Here is a 23,910-nt window from a genome sequence, read left to right on the forward strand (position 1 = left end):
GATTATTGATAATGAGTTTAATATTTTTTATCCTTTAAAATTAATATTACTGTTATAACCAAATTATTAAGAGAAGTCTGAGAACTTGATTCATAAATGAGAAACACAGTAGTGGACATCCGAGTTCACTACTGTAATGTGGGTTCAAAGGCAAACGTCTTAAAGGCCTCTGTGAGCGTAACCCGCCTCAGACAAGCGCCGTGAGATAGTGGATGGTACCACGGGAGGCATAGACGTGGCTGTAGTGCGTTGAATAGTCGACAATGATACCGTTAGAGCGGTTCTGGCCTGGCGAACAATCATCCTATCTTGCCTCGCGTTTGTGCTCCTTGGCCTTCCGGAGCCTTCATTTCGTCGGCAATTTCCTTGTAGCAAATTGCTACCAACATCTTTGCACAGCAATGTCTGTACACTGCAGGTGGCGGTCTATTGCTCGGTATGACTACCCAGCTTAACGCAACCTTACAATGGGACCACGTTCGAAATCGGTTAGTTGTCTGTAAGGTCTTCGATATCGTCGTAATGGCATCTTTAGTTGCGTCTTTACGGAATCACAATGGCAGAAAAAAAAAAAAGGATAAATTTTCCGTCTCTGTTACCGGTTTTTATATTTTGCGAACTGTACACTAGAAATACCGCTACCATCCCAATCGCTGTTCATTTGCCTTGAAACTTTGATCATTTGCATGTTCGGTCAATATGGTTTTGCATACCAAATTTCATCACGATCGCAAAAGTGCTTCTTGGTGCTTCGATTTTTTTTTCAAAAGAGTGTATTTGTGTAGGTCAACTTCTGCAAAAGTTATGCAAAATTATCCCTAACAAATGCCTACACAGCTCGCAGTATGGGCCAGGAAAGAAATCATTCAAAATCTTTTTGGTGATGCTGATCCTTTCCTTGTGGATGAGGAAGGCAGCGAGTAGAAACATAGATAATGTTTGATTTGAATTTGTTTATAACAGGTCCTACTTAAATTGTTTGTAATGCAAAACTATTGTTAGGGTGCATTTTTAATCATTCATAACGCTCAGAGTTTTCTTAACGATGTTGCGGAAGTAATTGCATTTATTTGCTAAGATACTCCGGAAGCCAACGTCTTCGGCCTTGGGCCAAAACAGTTCAATTCATCCCCGAACCATCAGTATGGTGTTAGACGGTTAGAAGAAAGAAACCGTAGGTTATTAACAGTAGATTTATGTAAGGTCTTTAGATTAGTAATACCTTAAGGAATAAATGAATCATAACATGAACTGCAGCATTCCAATTTTGAGAAATGCTGACTTGAAGTCATGTATTTCATATCACTTTTCCCAAACAAAAATTTCGAAGAAAATTCATGATTATAAGGTCCATAATGTTTACATTTCTCAATAATTAATCGTATCCCCCGGAATCCATACACAAATTTAATTTAAATTTGAAATAACAATTTCTGAAATATGTTCTAGAAGCTGCATAGCCATTGCATATATTTTTATGAGTACAAGATAGTTTATAAGTACAAAAGAGTGAGATATCAATAGCAATACGGTTATTAATAAAATTTCTATCTTTTAAAAAAGCGGTTTCGATGCTGTTAGTTAATGTCAGTGCTCTGTTACAGGAATCAAACACTTTAGCATAAAAAAAAATAAAGGAACTCAGTCTTTAAGTTCCAAATATTTTAAATTAATTATGCGTTAAAGCAGGAATAATCAAAACATATAATTAAGTATGTACTAAATTTAGTAATTTTGAATGAGCAACAGGAATTACAAACAAACACGTAAATGCTAAACACGTACCCATGCATGTCTTTTATATAAACTAGCGAGCAAGCCCGCTATATGAGCGGGCAGCGGCCAAAGGAAAATTTATAAGCTCTATGTACCTTTGAAAAGCAAATGTATAGAAACACTTCAGGCATTTTAAATAAATAGCTGCCAACAGCAGCTATTTATTTAAAATGCTGATATTAATGAAAGGTTTTTCGACATACAATGATGTAACATGTAATCGAGTGCTCTCTTCAACGTCAGAATATGACTTTATGTAATAATCTGAAAGCCCTGACACTTTTTTTAAATTATTATGTCATATTCTGTAAAACTTACAAATATTTTATTAACAAACTCTACGTTTTGAAAGCAAGCAGTGGGAACACTTTTCGAAGTAAAGCAGATTTTGATCTCCAACGCGCGAAATTGTTGCCACTCAGAAAAATCAGGTCGAAAATTAGTGTTTTCAGAGTTAATTAATACCTCCGCAATTTAAAGTTGCACGAAGATGAAAATGGTCGAAATTTTTGCAATCCGTGGGCGTTCCTCTCGTGAAATTCAACTCTCCGCCGCTCCGGAGGAGATAATGCCACAAACAAGCAAACAGACAGATGCGCACAAATTTGAATAGTATAGATTATTACCTTTTAGTTGTTTTTAAAATTTGCTTTGTTTTTAAATTTTTTTGAAATTTCGCGCTTTGAACTACTTTACATCCAATTAGAAACATAGCCTCATTACGTTTTTTTATTTATGATATGAAGGAAGACGTATCTGAAATAAACTGTTCATCCTTGATAACGAAATACGTCAAATCAGCCTTTATTTACTTAGTATAATGTTGCATTACACAGTTTTCACTTTTCTGAATTTTAATTTCGAATTAAACTAAATCTTAAATTTAATTAATTAAAAAATAGTTTCCACTTCATAAAACCCTTGAATTTATTGCGTTATATTTTTTATTGGGGTATTTCTTTCTTGCATGACTATGTGTGTTTTTCTTGTTTCTTAATAGAAAGCATTAAATTTTTAATTATTTGTTACTTAATTATATATATCCATATATATGTATATATCCATATATATATATATATATATATATATCCTTATATATATATTTGTGCGTGTGTGAGTAATCGTAGCAAATGTTCCGTATTTTACATATTTTCAAAAAAAGAGAAGAAAAGATAGTGTTTTTATGCATGAATCCCTTTGCTTTTAATTGTCCCTGCAGTAAAAAATAATGGCGTGCGGTATTAAGTTTTTGAAGTGATGCCAAAGGTGGAGTACAGAATCATTAAAACTTTTGTGCTCTCAGAATAAAAGAACACAGACAGTGATTTTTCTGCCAACAACTGCTGCAGTGGCATCGAAAACATGATTAAAATATTGCTTCTTTGTATGCGGAAAACGTAAAATCACTCAGCGCAATGCGGCAAATTGTCTGGAGTTCGTTAGCGTAGGCATACATTGAGTACATTGTCTTAGAAAGCATAAACAGTGCTAGCCACTGAAACATTCCTGTAAAAAGTGATGCATCTAAACTAAAAGTATTGAATATTAAATACGTTTTAAAAATAAATTCTCACATTTCCTAATTTTCTGTTTACGTGTTCCCGTTTATCAAGAAATTAATGATGGAATTGGCATATTTGTATTGGGCTAGTTAACCAGTTAGTAACTGTGATAAACCTTTTTATGATATTTAAACATATGGATTTCTAACACATGTTAAAAACGCATAAAATCCCAGCTATTTTTTAATAAATTGCTACCAAGATTTTAAGAAAAAGATATTTGTTATATTTTTACCCTGCAGAATCTGATTTTCGAATATACATCTTGCTTAGCAGGTCAGTGGATAGGAAGTAACGTGATTTAACGTACAGTATGTTTTGATGTCTTAGATTTTTAATTAAAGCAGTGCAACGTGATTACCTGATGCAAATTACGGCATTGATTTCTTAATCCAAGAACTAAATACAATAAAGCTTCTTAAAAGAAATCTCACAGAAATTTCAATAACTACCTTAAAAAATGTTAAAATGTCTTAGTTTATGCGCAATATTTAGCAGAAAATATTTACAAGTGCTGTTATTTTTTAAGTCTCGATTTTCAGGGAACTGAACCGGACTGCAGATTAATCAGCTTCACTAAAAAGTATAGGTTATTGTGTAATGATTCTAAAATTACTCTTTTTTTTAATATTTCTAAAATTATGCATCCAAATAAAGTTATTGTCGAGATTAAATTTCTTGAAAATACAGGACATTTTTTACTAGTATTTTTCTGTTAATTAATAATAGTAATAATAATTTATATTAATAATAATAATAATATAAATTACACATTAGTGTATTTTCTAACTGTCTTTGGATTATTCGTGACTTTAAGTTAGCCTTAGACGTCATTCCCGGAAATGCTCCGTAAGATAAAGAGTTGACTGGATCAATTAGCATGCTATCAAAAGTCATAATTGCTCAGGAGCGTTAAACATTATCTTATATTTTAACAAGATGAACACATAATACTTTACATAAGAAGCTAAAGAATGGAATATCGTAAAGTTTATTTAAAGATTTCTCATGAACATTAAACATTATCCCATATTTTAATAAGTTTAACACAGAATTTCCTATATAAGAACATAAGGTATGAAATATCATAAAGGTTTACATAAGGATTCTCTTAATATATGAATTCATTTGCTTCACAAACTTTGCCTTTAGTCTACAAAAGTTCTTGAAATATTTTCAATACTAACTTCAGTTTTGGAGGACACTATAGTCGACGAATTTCTCACATAATTGTGAGAAATGTGATAAGTACTCGAGTAATTACAGTTGGCAGACTTAGAAACAAACTTGAGTTCAAACATTTTAGAGCAATTGTAACAAATAATTTGCATTTTGATCGAATAATTCAAAGTTTCACATGCAATTTTGTATTGATCTTATATAAGAACAATTATTTTACTTGAAAAGAATAACAGTATTTCTTCCTAAAATATTAATAAAATGAGATTAGATGGACTTATAAAAACAGATATTACTAAAATGATTTAGAGCTTTCAATTACAGGAATCAGCAAGGTTGGATGAATTGTGGTTTGGAAGGAATTTCTATTATCTAACGGTACCCTAGAGCTTGAAGAAGACGGTGCACTTGGAGATGACTTTTCCTGTTGCGTTAGGGGTGCTGTTTGCGAAGACTGCAAAAGCGACGGAGAACTAACTTCATGACAAGTTCTTGATTGTCTGTGCACCGAACCTATATGATGAAAACGCATTGTCTTCCTTCTTTTAAGAAAAACGCACATACCTAACGCACAGCCGACCAAAACGAAAGGCAGAAACATGACCATTGCCAACCACATCCAGGTTGATTGCCTAACCATCATACAGCGAGACATAAACGTTTCTATCTCCTCATCAGAATTGTCACCACAGTTGTTTCTAGAGTCACATACTAATTGCTTATAAATGCACGTGCCCAGAGAGCATCTGAACGAGTATCTGTCAGTACATGGACCTTTTTTAAATGCAGTAAATACAAACCTAAATTCAGGTCGTGCATCTCCATCTCCTGTGTTATAGCTGATATTTACTGCATTTTTGTAAAATATTGAAGTAAGCGCGCTTTTATTTATTGATCTGTTATGCGATTCACAGAGTTTCACTGTTTCATCGCCATCGGTGAATTGTAAGTACTTGTTCTTCTCGCAGCCTTCTTGAAAGTTTAAAGACTGAACATTAATAACAATTCCATCATGCTTTTGAGCAATCAAAGATATAGTACAGTTCTTAGGACCTTGTTCCCATTCATTTCTAAAAGCTTTCATCATGCCAGTTGAATTAAACGCTTGACCAAGTATAATTGAAGTTACATTATCAAGACAGATATCCACCATGAAGTATAAATTGTACACGGATGCAGTTCTAGCTATCCACACCGATGCCAGCAGAAATGCTATGCACAACTTTGCTTTAGTGAGAAGAAACATTGTTAGTAAGTTCAACTGATCACTAGATTCTAACTATACGTTTAGTATCGGTTGCAATTCATACAGAATAAACATCTTTCACAGATTTATATTAAAGTTTAATTTACACAAAGAAGGGTTGCCACAATAAAAATTAATAATGAAACATAAATGTGATTATTATCAACAGCATAACGTATAATCAATTTGAAATAATACAAAATGGATGGATATAATAATAGTAATATTATTACTAAATCTTCAAGAAAGTGTTGGGTAAATTTCACAGATTACTCACGCTCATATACATATAATGCCTGCAAAGATCATATCTTTTTATCAGAAAGGCAAACTTGCAAAAATGCATTTTTAAATAGAGAAAATATGCCTATTAAAATTTCATTTTTAATACAGGGAATTCAGCATCATTTTCAATCCATCATGGTTTTGTTGCAATCATAATTATGATTTCGTTTTTATGCTTTATTTTTACGTGATGATATTTGAAGATTATAAATGGATATGTTGTGGAAATTTATTATTAAAAATGAAACTCAAACTGCAAATATTTTGTCAACGGAATTGTTGCCACTGAAAATGAGGAAAATACGTTTGTTGCTTTGGTAAATTACATAATATTGCCGTCTGGAAAATACGTTACAAATTTTGAAATAATGTATTGAATTCTCTTACTCCATACTTTTCCTCTTTTTATAATCAAGCCGTCGTGGATATAAGCCTATTCCAGAAAACTCTCTTTCGACAATCATCTCCCACATAAGGCCACCTCTAAAAGCAACCAGCATATTTTTACAAATAAACAAATATCAGGGCTGAAAATTGTAATATTCGTACCTTTGATAATCGCTGTCTAACTTGACCTTGGTTTTCATCTATCGTATAATGTATAAGTGCCATTTTCAGTATTTCATTTCCATTAATGTATAAGTGTTTAAGTGTATCATTTGTACTAATATATATGTATAGCCAAGTAAGGTAATACACGAATATGTGTAACCATTAATTGTCATCGTGCACACTGATACACAATTTTCATTTTCAGAGTATCATTTCTGTCAACGTATATGCGTGTATGTATCATTTTTATTGATGTGTGTATAGTCCAGTAGAATAATGTATGATTATGTGTTTTCATTTATCGCCATCATTCGTATGTGTTTATGCATATAATTTCTAGTAGTTTATGTATAGTCATATAGGATGACACACGATTACGTGTATTCATTAATTGTCATCTTCTGCATTATTGCGCCAGTTGCGTCAACGTTTCATTTCTTTTAATGTATAAGTGTTTATTGTTTGCCTATCTCATTAACCACTTAGACCAATATACATATGTATCCAATGTACCTATACCACCAATCTACCTGTGTATGAAACTTTTTATTAATTGTATACTGAAGCATATATATGCACACGCCCTTGTTTGGCCACGTCAATACCACATATTCTCCATTAATATATTCCCGATTCAGCCCTCTCAGGAAGTCGCCAGGGTTGTGTTGTTCTAAATAGGTGCGGGTACCGGACGACACCCGATTTGTCATATTAAGCCGTCCGGGTGTCCGGGCCCTGCATTCACCTGTCGCCTGTCTTACTTGACGAAGACCATCAGATGCACTTCTGTTCTTAAAAAAACAACATGCACAGAAGGAATGTGGCTACAGTTTTGATTTTTCCAAGGTTTGTTAAATAGGCAATACGGAACAAATGACCAGCATTTCAAAGCAATTTACATTATGAACTCCGATATAGTTAGCGTTTTGTGTGCCCATCTTTAGCTTGTATTGTCTTCTGTATGCACAGTGGTGTTGAATTAATAGTCCCCAAAGCTGTATTAACATAGGCCCAGAAATAATTTACATTTTATAGAAAGCTATTTACACACAGTAAATGTTTGTGATTATCATACAATATCCCTTTATTTGACCATAGTCCGCACATTTTGAATGCTGTGTAAATCAACTTATCTAACAGGCCAAGGAAGAAGAGGTACATTTTTATCTGCGAAAAAATGTTTGCGTTGCTACAGCAGTATGAGAAGTGACATTCCACTGCTGAAAAATTTACCCCTGGGAGAAGCTGCCCATACCAAAATGTGATTTGTCGTAGAATGTCATTGATTTATCAAGCACTCCTTGAGGTGGCTTGAACTGTTGAGAAAGACACATTAGGACACCACACACTCTATTGTCCAACAACTCAATAGTCCAACGGGTAGATCCCCGACAGCTCGGTTGCCCGACGGGTACGTTTGGCCGGAAGCCCCCAGAGATGTATTGTTAGCGCTGCCGATCCCTAATTAGGTGTGGGGAGGGTAACTCGCCTAGGTACCCTCCCCACACGTAATTAGGGACCGGCAGCGCTAACAATTCTTCGAGCTCTGTATGCAGTACTTGTTCTTAGAGTTCTGTATGCAGTACTTGTTCTTAGAGTTCTGTATGCAGAACTCGAAGAAAAAATGTGAAAAACAAATTTAGTTCAGCATATCCATGGACGGACCAAAATTTCTGAAAATAAGTTTGGTGGCAAAACATTGTTAAAAATTTCTGAGAGGATCTAATTATATGTCATAAAAAAGTTAGGTTTGTTGAACTGAAACGTTAAAAGTTTCTAAAATTAATACAAATGTACTGTAGAATGCATAAGGGGAATCAAGAATCAAATAAGGACATGTTATATTTTTTTAAAGTTGAAACAACGATTTTAGAATCATTCAAGAAGCAAGAATCATTAAAACGCAAAATAAAGGGAAACCTGAAGGTACCCAATGCTTATTTAATAGTCACAGATTACGCTCCTGTTACCCCGATTTTTATTCAGCTTTCTTAATTTTTCCTTTACATTCTATAATATTAAAATAAGCTTTTAAAAACTGCATGTATAAGAATGGAAGAATTTAATTAAAATATAATCATGTTGTCCAATTTCTTTCGTGTTAACAAATTAGACAAAGATAAGAATAATTATCATGATGAGAAATATCGTGTGTGAAAGGACTTCTCTTTCGTGACTAGTAAAATAATGTATTCTTATCCTAAGGGGAAAATTTCGGTTTATTTTCTTTCTTTATTCTTCGTAGGTAATTGAAAGAATGTAAAAAAATTGCGTTTTCTTTAACAGTTTTCAGTAGATGATTAGATTTCGAATTTTCGTTTTTTCTCACCGAGATCTTATTTCCTAGAGCATGAAATATAAAATAATACAAAGACAGAGAGAAGGAAACAGAGCGAAAAGTATAGGGAAAAACACTTAGGTTTGTTTTAATTTATTTATCTTCCATTTCTCTGCGAACTAAATAGCGTCAATTAAAATAATTTGTACTTCTGAAGGAATTAGACTATTTGAGTAGATAAAATTTTCAAATTTTATCTTTTTTTTAATAACCTGTCGGCTAATTTCTCATTATTTTTAGTGTGTGTCACAAATATGAAAAAACTTCAATTCCGTGGAATCCAAATAAGAGTAATTCGGCTTATAGCGATCGACTTTGAGTTTGACTACCATTAAGTCTCTGTTATTTTATTTCTTTTATTTTTTTATTTTTCATTGATTAAAATAATACAAAGAGTATTGAGTGCAGTATATTAAAAAAAACCTTCGCTGGAAATCAGATCCAATTATAGCACATCTTTTATTACTATTTCAGCTTGAAGGGGAACATGATAGTCTTAATACATCGTACTGTCTCTTCTGATGAATAGGATGCCTGATGTTAACATCGGTTACGGATTATCTGTCTCTGTTTCTTGCCTAAATTTATTTTTTATTCTCTGTTTCTGTTGATTTCAGAGTGGTTGGTGAGGTACAGGATGATTGGTACAAATGTCTATAACACACAAGTCGACCAATAATTAGGTGCACGATAGCGAAAGAAAAAGCACAGAAAATAACTAGAAACGGTTTTCGCAAAGATTCAATGATTCTGCTCCTAAACCTGATATTATTTTATCCTTTTCTCCCGGAAAAGGAAATTTAAATGCAGGAAGCGTCTGTGTTGCAGTCTGGTGGCAGATATGTTAGAGGAGAACAGCATGTAGGCGTAGTCCAGACATCATGCAGTAAATTTTCAGAAAAATCTTAATGAAAGAAATCAGATAAGCTGATGATTTCATGATTGAAACTGCAAAACGTAAAGAAAATAGATTTGTACTGAACCATTTAACCATACCCTCTTGAAAAATTGCTTGCACGTTCCTCTTCCAACCATTTGAAATTGTTCAGGCAAGGAATAGCATTTTCATTTTAAATGAATTTCAATATCCTTAGCAGAAATGTTTTGTTTTGCTTTAAAGAAAACTCATTATTACGAAGAAATTCAACGTTCTCATTATTATGAAGAAAATTAGTCCAGAACGAAAAGTGACGCTGATTGCCGTACCGAAGGGCCAGGGTTAAAATCTCTTAGAAAAAAATTAATGTTTGTAAATTTTAGTGTCTGTATGTGGCATGAGAGAACTGACAATATACACCGAGCCAAAGGTCCTCTCAAGAGATTGTTGGTGTGAAGAGGAGTGAGAAACTTTCGGACCTGTCCTCCGGAACCATCTCCTTCAAAATTAGGGCGAAACTGCGCAACTAATTATTAAGATGAGTCACAAAAGCACACAGAGAGCAACAAGCAATTCAACAACATCTGCCACACATCATTTTGTATTATTTTGTGGGCAGACAATGTGGCTAGTTTTTTGATTAATTTATATTTCTTTGAAAAAGTTGTCAAACAGAACGCATATGTCTCCATGTTTCAAGACTGGTTCATTCGGCAACTGCATTTGACAAGACTAGAAAAATCAGCAATACTGCAACAAGATCGAGCTCTACCCTATGCCATCGACGTTCAAGTGTTCCTTAATAATCTCTTCTATGGAAATTGGATTGGGAATGATTTCGACATGGCATATAGTTCCCTTGGAATTCTAATTTAATATTATTACATCCTTGGAGTGCCTGCTGAAGGATCAGATTTCGCAACGGCGCTTGAACGCAGCTGGCTACATGAAACGTACTGTTACAAGCTACTTCTTAGAAAAGACCCCATAGACATAGTGAAAGATGTCCAGAGGGCTAGGACAAAAATCATATTCTACTCTGAGAATGGAGAAATTCCTACAGATATAATGTAGCTCATCTGTGAGCGTTGCATTAGGGCTTTGTGTTCACTTCTCACTAAATTAATTCGGATGAAAGTGTACAACCTTCAAGATGATATTCAGGTTATAGATTACTTCTGTGATTGAAAATTCGTTTAAACATTATCGATAGGTCTACTCATATTTGTATACAACCAGAGCAGATTTATGATTACAACTGAACCATGAGTTACTGTTTCTACTACTGAGAAAAATCTGCGTCCAGAAATATCGGTGTTTTACAAACTGTGAAATCATACACTATAAATCTATAAATAAGAACTGACTGACTGTCAACAATTTACCAAACTAGTGATATAGTTCGATTTCGAAATTTTATTTAATTTACGTTTCAAACAATCTCTTAATCCTTATTTTAAAATCGTTAGGTATCAGTGAGCAGGTATTGTGAAAAATCAACCGTGCCTTCACTGGATATCAAACCGGAAACTTTGCAGTTCACAGCTCGACGCAATGCTCATTACAACTACTTAGATTTTAATTCATTAGCTCCACCCTTCCAATTATAAGATAACTAAATGGAGTGGAGGCATGGCCCAGTCAGTCAAACAAAACTGGTGATGAGGGCAAGGTCCATTACACATTACTCTCCAAGCGGCCAGGGTTTGGCTCCCAAAAGCTAAACTTCTCCAAAAGGCAGTAAGTGTATGGTATTTTCTTAACATAATTTAAAAAATGACCGTCACACTTTCTAGATTTCCGCTTTGTCTTCTAATATATATAATTTTAACTGTATGGTATTTCAAGAAGTATGTCTGTGTACATAAAGTGTCATGACAGTTACTATTTGAATGCATACATACAGCTCGACCGCTAGGATTGTTTCGGGCATTGCTGTACAGTTATTAAGATTTGTAAGCTCGAGTATTGAAAAATTCCCGGCCGGAGTCGAAACCTACACCTTCTAATAATCAACTATATGTACTAAACCACAAGATAAAAATGTGATCAGCTACCTTTTCCTTATACCATATACTATTAAATGTTTCTCATGGTGAATGCAATCAGTTTCAGTGATTTGATCACCCATTTTACATTGCAAAGATATAAGTTTTTGTCAGTTTTCAGGTTTAGAAAATCTAAAATTAAAGTGAAAAATTCATTTAAAATAACTTTCACAATCTGAAAAAGTTTCACTCAAATTTTGTAGACTGAAAAACTACCAAAATAAAAGTTCCAGAAGATTAATGTAAATTTTCTGTTCATTACATGTTCTTCCGAAGGCATATATATTTGCCAGCACCATTTTCCCTTTTAGTGTGAATCATGCCCATGTAAAATTAAAATAAAAACAAAACATTCAATGTTCATGTGTTAAAATGAAAACAACACTTTGAAAGAAATATCTCGAATTTACTCACTACAGAGTATACTTGCTAATAAAAAATTGCTCTTAGTTTATAAAATAAAGGCTTTTGATTCGCATACAACATACCATATTCACGTAATAAATATCTTTTTGGATTAAAAAACAACTAAGTTATGGTGGACAGAGAATTTAAATTCTATGTACCGCCCTTGGTTTATTTATTTAACGTGTCATGGCTTTTGGTAGTCTTTGCTAAGTCACGCACCAGGAAAGCTGTGTAAAATTGATATACCTCTGACAAGAGGAAACCTGAAATGACTCCTCAATTACATTGCATTCCACACAGACGAAATCTAGTCAACCGTATTTTCCAGTTATTTGGAAATCCCGCTTTACCTTCTCTTAGTCCTCGTATGTACAGTTATGTCCTATAACTAAAATATTTCACATTTTTATCTGTAACTTTCAATCTGTAATCTAGGTTCTTTTAGTATTTGGTGTTCAGTTGGCAATTTATTTCACTAGTAATTTCACCTCTTGATTATTTATTCGAAATCTGCCTCTTTTATCTATCGAGAACTGAGAACTTTCCACCTTCAAAAAAATATACGTCTGAACTTCTATTTTAGGGCCAAATAATAACGAAGGAAAAACATCTTCAAATCGAAAACGCTGATGGTCGCATTTCATTTCGCCTGAGGGCACCAGATTCAAAATTAAATCCGGAAGTACTCAAATGCTATTTTTATTATGGAAGTCATTGAAATTCTTGAATTTATTTTTAGTTCGATGTTGATATAAGAAGAAATGCTATTTAAATGCAAATCATGCTTTTAGAGAGGAAGTCTGCTTAAAAATTTAGATGAGGATCAGAGGATGCGGAGATAAGAAAAACTAATAAATGCGTTATATGTTTAATTTGAGTAGGATGTCGGCAAATCTGATTTCTTGATTAGTAGCAGCATTTCATTTAAAATTATTTAAAATTATTTCATAGCATAATTAGAATGGTTATAGAATTTAATTTCTTCCATAGATGGTGAAGTATATTAATTTCTGTTATTTGTTCTCTAACTACTGAATTATGTTTTGACATATTACAGATATGTATAAAGTTACGTTTAATAAATGATAATCAAAGAAATATATAAACTCAAGTGATAATTTAAGCTTAAGTTAAAAGAAATTCAATCAATCTTGCTGCCATCCATTATTTATAGACAGTATTAAAAATAATTGTAAAATTTGAACTTCGTACCTTTTTAATGACTTGGTTAATTATTTTGATAAATAATATATTGTAATGATTTAGAAGGTAAATGGAAAATCTCATGACGTGATGACTGGCAGAAGATTTCCATTTTCCCAGATATGATTGTCTTCACAAAGGTACATAAACAACATTAAAAGCAATCTGAAAGATGTTTGACAAGAGTTCTTTAGTTTTTTGAGTTCTTAACTACTCAAGATAGAGAGAAATTATACTTAAATAATTAAATCCTTTTTGATTTGATCAGAGATTTTTAGGTAACAGATTTGTAATATCTGTTATCTAAAAAACACTTTTTATATGCTTCCCTCGTAAACCGGTTCTCTTGTTTCATTTTCGGTACTCATGAAAATGAATACTCATTTTCAATTTGGAAATACATGACTTTAAGGAACAGAACGAAAAAAACAAAATAGTTAACAGAAAATAAAATTTCACCAAGAATCTGACGTGACTTCAAATGTCAACATTTCAGCATATTTTAAAATTGGTTCTGACTCTGGAACCAACGTCAAGTTTCACATACTTTAATTTTCAACATATTTTAAAATTAGTTACATCTTTGTTTTGTTAGTAGATCCTGCTATTAAGGAAACTTTATTCTAGTTTTGACTTAACAGATAATTGTGACTTCAAAGTAAAGACTAGATCAGTTCTGACACCGTTATTCTTCGGCCGACAATTCATATTATGTCATAACCCAATATTTGCTCAGTGAAGTTTGAGAACGGAGTTTTTCGAACATAATGGAAACAATAACGTCTTCTTTCATGCATTTGTGTCTTTCATTTAATAATAATTTAAAACATTTTTACTCTTTGTTATAATTGAATTTAATGGAAATTTTATATTACAAGTTGGAAATGTTTGTTATTTAAACCAATTGAGATCTTAACATTTGTAGTTAATTGATGTACTAATTTATGCTTAAGTAAAATTAAAACTTAAGTACTAATTAATACTCATGCTAAAAATCCTTTCTTCAAGGGTGTACGGTTAATAATTATTCCAAGCACATTCACATAAATTCATAGTGATTCGTTAACTCTTTTTGATTCAAATAAACTGTCAAAAACATAGAACACATGAAGACACAGAACATGGTGATTCACGAATGAGCTTAAAAAGTTTTTAAAAATAAAATAATTTTATGATATAGGGATTACATTATTAAATTTAGGCAAAGAACGACTGAACAACAGTTCAATTTTGCCAAATAGAATTCCAAGATATTTTGAAAAATAATTAAAGCTATTATTAGCATTGCTCTTCTCAAAGGCCAACATTAAAGATTGAAAAACATTACCCCATTGGTTGGAAAAGGCGATACATATAATACTGGTAATTTCACTTAATAAGGGTATTCAGAATAAATCATTTATCTTGCTTACTGCTAATCGTCAGCGATTTTAATAAATACTCTTTTATAGCGTTCTGTTCTAATGACACAAAAGAAGTGTCAGTACATTAAAATGAAAATTAAGCAGTATGTTTGACATAGCGTCATATAAACTGGTAGTCTGTAGGCAGTTTTCATTGCAATTTTGATTATGAATCTGCAAGTTTCTGTTATGATCTCCTCTGTGTTGCTCAGAAAATATCTGATTTTATCAAATCTGTTGCACACAGATACGAGTGCATGAGAAGCTGTTGAATAAATCTGTTACACATAACCACCAAGTGTATTTCAAATGAATAAATTCTCAATGTAAAAAAGCAAGATGCATTGTCATTTCTAAATTTAAAGCGAAGGCAATCATAGTAAATTAGAAGGTGATTTATGTGTCATGCACTAAATGTTAACAAGTCCGATATTATGGTGTGCAAATACTATGGCTACTCTAATAATTTGTCTCATATATATTTTAAAATGTTGGTTCTTGTAATGTTATTGAAATGCCTGTGGGTGACGTAGAGTATATAAATCCTAATATTTAAGTCATATGTTCTTTCAATGCCTGGGAAGGCTCTAAAACAGTGTATGATTTAAATATCAGGTATATTATAAATAAATATATTTGTTCATGTCATCTGTAATATCCAAAAGATTAGAAATTTATAATTAGGTAATGTAAAGCAATACTTTTACGGTAACATTTCATAAAATCCATCTTCGATATCTTTGGCCAAGGAAAAACAATTGCTGTCTAATAGCGCCTGTAGTCAGAAAAGAATAAGTTTACATTACTATTACATAAATCTAATTTAGTTCTTATATAAAGTCCTACACTGTTTCTTTTATTATTGTCTTCATTTTACCAGCTTTTACTAAAAAAGCCGAAAGAAAGCAGTACGTGACAGTCAAATTTACCTATAATTTTAAACGAAAGAAACTCTTTGTTTCTTTTTTTATTCTTCTGAGAACCTTTTCACTACTGACTGCACAGTTCTGTTCTGTTTTATGTATCCTTGTTTATTGTATTCTAATGATGGCCTATTTATATTAATCTACTGCATTGTAAATATTCTTGTATTAGCCGTAATTTCTGATTAATTTCAATATGTACTTCGGTTTATTTTATTCAAAGATTATGCAGTTTTGAATACTATCCTGTTTCATTTAGTGCGTAAGTATAATTCTATCTATGAACTTTTTTAATTTTGTAAAATCCAATGTATTTTAATTGATTTCTTTTGGATTTTAACTATTTTGCAAGGCCTTTAGCAAGATACGCGAATAAACAAATTATAAATTGTTGTTGTTTGTTATTCATTTGTTTGAATTCTGTAGTATTTAAAATACTAGTCATAAATGCATTATCGCAATATATTTAATGACTTGCTTAATCTGAGTTGTACATGTAAGAAATTTATTAGCTTTTTTAGTCCTTTGCTTGTGACGCAACACACGAGAGCTATCTGCTTAAGTGAAGGGATCTCTGCAGCGCGTTTTAAGTGAAACTGACTCGTATCCACGTTACACATAACGGAAACAAAGAAAAAACCCATGCAGGCAGCCAGTTAGCCTGAAATCGAAAGCCGTTCAAAGAGGAAACGAATTCTGAAACATGGTAAAGGTTTAATTGACTGAAAAGTCCAAAAAATAGAGATTGGGTTGGATTGTTTTAATTACAAAGCACAGAAGGGATCTTTTCGGGGAGAAATTTTGAATGAAACCGATTCACATACGTATTACACATAGATATATTTCCGAAAAAGAGCATGCAGCCAGCTCATCCTCCGACACTGGAACACGGGTTGAACTGACAATGTTCAATGGTGTTATCTTATTGGCCACTAATGGGATCTACATCAAAAAATAGAGATCTACATCAGTCATATTGTAGATATATTAGGTATTTTTTGGAAGCAGGAGAAATGAAAAATGGGCAACGCCCTTGCTGGGAATCGAACCTCGAACCTCTGGAATACGCGCCCAGTGTGCAGACTACCACACCACGAAGGCATGCTAAGAAGGCGGGAGAAATGCCTTATATACTTCCCCTTTTAAAAGGCGACTGGAGTTTTAGGGGACACAATCGCCAAATCCTGAGTGTGGAGAATCATCATCCACCACCCTTTTTAGTTCGGGTGCCACTGGAGAGACATTAAGTATTTTTTTGGAAGCAGAAGCGATGGAAAATGAGCAACGCCAGTCGAATCACCAGGAATCGAATTACGGACCTCAGAAATACGCGTCCAGCGTGCAGATCACCGCACCATGAAAGCATGCTAAGAAGGCGGAAGAAATACCTTCTAATATAAACAAGACACATAGACTGATGTCTCTTGTCTATGTGGGGGTGCGGGAAATGGAGTTTGGTTAAGATTTTCGAACCATCACATACCTAACTTTCAGGTGTATTTTGTTTCGAATAACAGTTGTTCATGCTGTTTTTAATTGGATGCATTTTACAACTGATTCTCAAAAGTTTCATCTTAATGATGATCAATTATTAATGTTTTGCTGTTGAATGAGCTTTACTTTTATTTTTATGCCAGCATCATAGTTTGTTTCCAAAGGTCCATGTGGGTGTTACAACTTTCTTCCCTTTAGAAAGATTTTTTTCCCTCCCCTTTAGAAAGATTTCCCAATTTCTGTTTCGCTTCAGTGATTCGATTTCTTTTCCTACTATTCAGGCATAATTCCTTTCCTTTTACTGGAAAAGTCTGCAAGATGTCGTAGTTAATTGGAAATTTCTTCATTTTTTCGCTTACATAAGAGAATTTATTTGGTGGGATATTTTTAGTTGTTCTTTCGATCTTTTCGGCAATTGTGGAGCTTCGTACGTTTCTATTTCTTCTTTCGCTGTTTCTAGATTTGATTTTGAAGATGCGTTTTCTGTACCAATCTTTTTTTTCCCTTAGTGATGATTTCCTTGCTGGGATTCTTCTTTTCATTTTCTCGTTGATGGCAGTTTCTTTCATGGCTGGATAATTTTAGAACATTTCAATTCATTCAAGAACCGAAACATGTTAAATATTCTCGTGAAATGCGTATACAATTTTTCAACTTAAGGCTAATCTAGGGTTCACATTTAGCTAATTTAAATTTTTAAGTTAAAATCAGTGAACTTCTTCATATTTCTATTATTTCTACATCTTTTGCATAAAGTATACTGAATAATGAAATGGCCTATCGTTAAAGTGAGATTATGAAGCTCTAATGCCTAATCTAATGTTTTAAAATTTTTTGGGGAAATCCTGAGCGTCTCTGGATTACGACCCGGACCGTAAATATGAATAGTGTTTCACCAAGCTTCTATTCAAATAAACTAAAACTGTCCCTGAAAATTACTCTGCACCATAAGTTTTATCTGACTAAATTCAGTTGGTAGTAATACGGATCAAACGGCCATCTAACGTCATAATGATCCTTAAGCTACAACAAGTTTTCATTATATAAGATATTACAATGAGAAAGATTTTTTGTTCATCGTTATACATTATTCAGTTTCAAATCAAAATACTGAAGAAAGTGAGTAATCCAGCATAATAATAATGCGCGTAAAGCCCTGATTATTAAAAGCTCGAGCACTGCATCAACTAATATGTCCTGTAAACATATTATTTCCGCCCATTGTGCGGTTACGAATGAAGCTAGTTAATGGTTGTTTAAAGGGTGGAAAAGGGTTCGATTTCTTCTCTGGCGGGTTGCCAGTTTCAAAAACGTAATGTGCATCACTCGAGTCTATGGAAAAATACTAGTCATGTTAAAAATAATAAAAAGGGGCATCTTTAAAAGAATGCCGGGAATTCAACGTATCGATTTTCCATGCTGTCAGTTCCTTTGATCGTTATTTCTCTTTGCCCTGAGACAGTTCTTGTGATGATTATCTTTCTATAGAATGTCCTTTCCTGATGTTGTTTTCAATGAGATCTTTTTAACCAAAGTTCGCTTTTCTCTTTTCTTCTATACATTTTAAATCTGTGAAATGCTTTAATCCTCATGCTATTTATAAAGAAATAAATTTCATTCTTTCGCAGCAGAAACTTGCATCGTGAAATGTTGAGTTACTGCACATTTCTGCCTTGAAGAATTACTTAGCAAATGAAATAAAGATAATTTAACAAAAATCAGAGTAATATTTATAAATGTATAGGTGAGAAATAATTTTAATTGATTGAGTGATGAAAAAAATTTTATTTCGTTTTCGGACGGACATCTCATTTTTTTTGTGTTACAGTTGAGAAAGTGGATAAAAATAAATATTGTTTTACAGAAATTTAGTTTTCCTATAAGCATCAGAGTTCAAATCAAATACAAAATGACCTAATAAAATAACAGAAAATAAAGAATTATTGCTCCCAAACTAACAATGATAATGAAATATAATCAAAATTAATTAATAAAAGAATTTGAAATCAAAAGATGTTAAAAATATATTCGTTCCTACAGTTTCTATGGAATAAATTGGTCTTTAAACTGAATAACTGCCTATAATTATTTAATTTTCAAATAAATTTGAAGAATCTTCTAAGAACTTCCGTTTAATATAATCTCTATGAAATGTTGTGAATTATCTCCCCTGCTGATAGCAACATTAGAATGCGTCGACATATTTTTATCAGAGCTACATTTCTATCAGATCTAGGATAGCAGAATTGCGTCTGTCGCTGGCATGGGGTTGAGCATCGCAGAGGCTAAGTAAGACTTATCCCTAGTCCCCCGTGGGTTGACGTAGAGAACTCTGCGAAGCTACTGGCTAGGATCTGTACCTAGCAGTCTCAGTCACGGGGGGTATAAAATTTATGAACCTAGTGTTTCAGGAGCCCCCCCCGGCCAGCTAATAAGTCACTTATTAGCTGGCCCGTAGGTCTGGCATGTCCTAGAGCGAAGTGGCTCTAGTTGGCCGGAGGTAGCGTCCCGGGTACGCTGGGTAATGTCCCTCTGGGACGGGCAGCCCGAGCGACTGGCAGGTAGCATTTACACGACCAGCGTCGCCGTATGGCGATTGATGTCAATGTTCTCTAAGGGAAGGGGGTTCTACCCAGAACTGTTCTGAGGGTGCATTGGCCGTGTATTGCATGAACCTGGCAAGGCGAAGCACGTATAAATAAAACTAGTTATCCCTAGTCAGTGGCGTAAATAAGCATATGAGCCCGAAGGCTTACAGGGCCCTTGAATGTCCTGCTGAACTATATTTACATGTTTAAACTTAAACTGTGTTCTTTTAAGTTTTTAAGTACCCCCTACCTATATGACGAAGATAGAGGTCCCTGAGAAGCAGATGAAAAAGCTGGATTTAGCGTTGCACACACCTGAACTTCAAATGAAAGCAAAACAAAAAAGCTGTATACTTTCGTTTGGATTTCTCTTTAGAGGGCAGCTTTCAAGTTAGTAGTGACACGGCAGTTGCTCATCTAGTGTGAGAACAAGTTCTGAATTTTTAGAGGCGAGCACGTGCAATGATGCAATGCAAGGTCTAAGAGAGGTACGTAAATATTTCGAAATTCTTCATATTTCGGAGAAAGTTTAAAAAGCTGGAGTTTATTTTCTTCTGGAGACACTGATAGTATTGTTAAAATTCTAACTCATTCGAGGTGGGCTGAGCGATTATCAACTTTGATAGCAATTAAGATAAGATACTTTGAGATTTTGAAAGCATTAAATGAAATTATATTAACTTTAAGAAAGCGCAAGAAAAATAGACTGCAAACGAATTTTAAAAATGGAATCTTAAAGTTTTATTCTTAACAATTTTGACGGAAAAAGTTTTCTCTTTTATTAATGCAGCGTCACAAGCATTACAAAGAAAATCAATTGTCTCGAATGAAGCGACAGTTTTTGTTCAGGAGGTTTAAGCTTACTGTCAGAGACGATGCCTACTAAAGAATCCTTTTCTGGTTATGATGTTTTAATAATAAAGTAGTCTCATTTTGCGAGCTTTTTTTAAATTTGTTCAGCCTATTCTTTCTTTCCTTTTCGTTTTTGTGACCCACTCTTTTATTTTTTCTTATCCATATTAACTAATAATATGTACAGAATTTTATAAATTCTTTTAATATTTCTTATATTCAATTTTTTTCCAAACAACAACTAATAAAGCAGTTCATAATAGTTTGCAGAACTAAGTACAACTACTATAGGAGGGGGGTACGTAACTGCTCTGATCGACCCTGGCATCAAATGCGCATGCGCATTCTAACCAGAATGAATGTATTTAGTTCGTGATAGTAATTTTTTTAACAAAACTGGTTAATTTTGGTCAGACTGCTCATGCGGATTTGATGAAAATGCTGCTGTATTGCGAACGAGCAAATTCGTATCAAAGAAAAGGATTCATTACGCAGCACTGGAATTAAAAGCAAATGATATAGGCTGCTGTAAAATTCAATTTTTTCTTATTGTTTTTCAAATTTTTACATTATATAAAAAGAAGATATTAAAAAACAAAAAAGCTGAAAGATTTTTATATTATATTACGCTCAAAGCGGCGTGTTTTTTTTTTTCATTGACACACAATACACGTTTTGAGAACATTCGGGCTAATGTCCCTTTAGGCTAAAAATATTTAAAAACAGCATATCTTTAGAATTTCCGATAGACAGTCTCGATCGCTAGACACAATTTTTTTCCCCTACAGTATTGCCATTGCTCGCTTTGAAATCGTTGATAGTGTTAATGAAAAAATTCGTTAAAGTTTTACAAAATAGTCAATAGAACAAATTCGAAATTCAAAATTCGAGCTTCCGGGCGAAGGATTACGTTATTTAAAATCTGATGGCTCTAGGTACCATTGTTATTTCACAATGCGAGAAACATACATACATTCACGCAGATTCTTCATTATTTAATTTCTTTAAATATAATACAAGGCGATAATTTGGTGGCAAAAATTTAAAATGCGATACGCCGTTTATAGCGAACCGACGCAAAATTCCGTTTCGAGACTAATAGCCTTTCTGGTCTAACGCTCCTTTGGGCTAAAAATTCTTTATAACTAACAGCATAATTTATTCACAGAATTTAAAATTAAATCACTAAATATTAAATATCAAGGATAGATTCAGCAACCAATTTATTAATTTATTATTACTTTTCGAATATTCAAAAGTCAAAAAGTTATGGTCTCTTAAAATGCGTGGACTCTTAAGTATAGCCCAATCTTGTTTGTCTATAGCTACGCCACTGATCTAGAAGTTTCGGAAACAATAAAGTACAGTTCTGTGTATTGTTTCGTTTCTACGAGTTCTGGGATTCGGAGTGCTTAACGACAACATTTGATGAAGAATGAACCAACAATTTATTAGCCAGTATTACTCAGGACAGCTCCAACAACACGTTTACAGTCGTCGAAAAACTACGACAAAAACGCTAAAAGCGTCAGCAACATAGCCTTCAGGCTATCAGGCTATAACGGTGAAGACAGCTTGATGGTAAAGCACTAAACTAACGCTCCCGACTCGGTTCGGTCGTTCTAGGAACTCAACGTACTCTCCACGCTACAACTCGCGTTGCACTCGACGATATACTCGATAGCTAAAACGATGCGCACTCTCGATGCACCAACTCGAGATACACTGACGAGACACCTCGACACTAGACTACCAACTGGGCAATAGTCTGCTACTTCGCGTACAGGGAGGGTTTATATAACGTTTTACCTGCCTTCGAGAACATTCTAGGCCAAACCGATAAAAATTCATTCTAGAACGTTCTCCATCCGTCTACAGTATATCGCCAATTTTGTCGCCAAACGGGCGATTTTGCGCCAAACATGGCAACTCTGTCTTCCTTTGCCATTTTCTGGCAATCATAAACCCGCCTTGCGGGGAAGCTATCTTACCGCGGCTGAACATTTCGTAACAGTAATCTACAAACAGTAATCTACAGTTCGTAACAGTAACCCGGCCTGAAAATCAACAGAATATTCTACATTAGCCATTTAACTGGCATGATATAGACCGCAAAAACACTATTTGTATGTTTTACGCAATGACTATTTTATTCATCTGTGAGGTTATATTTATCTATATCTTAGGTGATTTTTAATTTCAGTGAGAATATTGAAAAAAATTATAATCAATGTTTCATTAGACACGGGATATTTCGATATTTATTGTATGTACCAGGCATTTTCTTTTAGCAACCATTGACTGATACTTCCAATTACAAAAATGTTTAAAATGATGCAGATTCATGTTTTGGCATTTTTACGTTTAAAGAAGTCACGCTTTTGAAAACTATGAAATCTAACTTCATATTAATATAGAATATACTGATACAGAATATATCGTTACCTATAACTTATTGGTACAGAATATATCATTTAGTACAACCCCTGTTTTCGTAATTGCAATCCTTTTCATGTTTCCAAAAAACTTAATACCCATTTACGACGTAATGCACTCTTGACAATAACAATCTAAAATAAATATTTTTATCTTTGTTATTAAGAAGAAGAAAACCTTTTACTTACAGCACTATTCTCTTTTAACTACACGACGGAATAAAGGGATGCTTACATATCCCATACAAAAAACAAGTGCTGGAATTCTTGATTTCGATTTAAGAGCTCCTATATTTGTCTAGTTAAAAAATCGACGACAAACGTTGGAAGGCATCCAATATGTCATGAACAAAATTGGATGAACGTTTTCCTACGTATGCGAGCGTTTTTTGTTCTCTTTTTATTTACACAAACCGCGTCTGAAGCTGTTTATAACTGTCGTGAGAAGAAACATGAAATTTGTATTTGTTTATAAATATTTCCCTTTCCATTTACAAGGCAGGATGCCGCCCTCTTCTTCTGATTTGAATTCTTGACAGGCGATGTATTAGCTTTCTACGTATTTGAAACAAGGTTTTTTTGAACCAGGTTTTCATAGAAAGCTATTTTTTATGTGAGAAATGTAGGATGGGAAGCTTTAAGGTGATGGCAGCAATTCATTTATTCATTTTTAATATACTTAAAGGAAATAATTCTACTCGCTTGCTTAACTATCCTAATATAGTTTTTCTGTTTTAGCAA

At 33.4% G+C, this 23,910-nt stretch overlaps 2 protein-coding genes across 2 annotated transcripts in view; both read right to left on the minus strand.

Moving 5' to 3' along the window:
* Nucleotides 1-23,910, minus strand: part of Elk (Eag-like K[+] channel) — a 933,814-nt gene that overhangs the window by 851,890 nt on the left and 58,014 nt on the right. The gene's annotated exons all lie outside the window — the stretch shown is intronic.
* LOC118182657 (uncharacterized) lies at nucleotides 4,355-5,854 on the minus strand. The gene has a single exon (XM_035352072.2). It carries the CDS (start codon nucleotides 5,761-5,763, stop codon nucleotides 4,813-4,815), a length of 951 nt encoding a protein of 316 aa, XP_035207963.1. The 5' UTR covers nucleotides 5,764-5,854; the 3' UTR covers nucleotides 4,355-4,812.

This window comes from Stegodyphus dumicola, chromosome 2, assembly GCF_044657685.1.
Source record: "Stegodyphus dumicola isolate Sdum_Otavi_A_Nest chromosome 2, ASM4465768v1".
NCBI classification, from domain to species: domain Eukaryota; kingdom Metazoa; phylum Arthropoda; class Arachnida; order Araneae; family Eresidae; genus Stegodyphus; species Stegodyphus dumicola.

What these genes read in the sequence shown, in the direction of transcription:
- LOC118182657 (XM_035352072.2), bottom strand. Translation starts at nt 5,763, where the DNA reads ATGTTTCTTCTCACTAAAGCAAAGTTGTGCATAGCATTTCTGCTGGCA.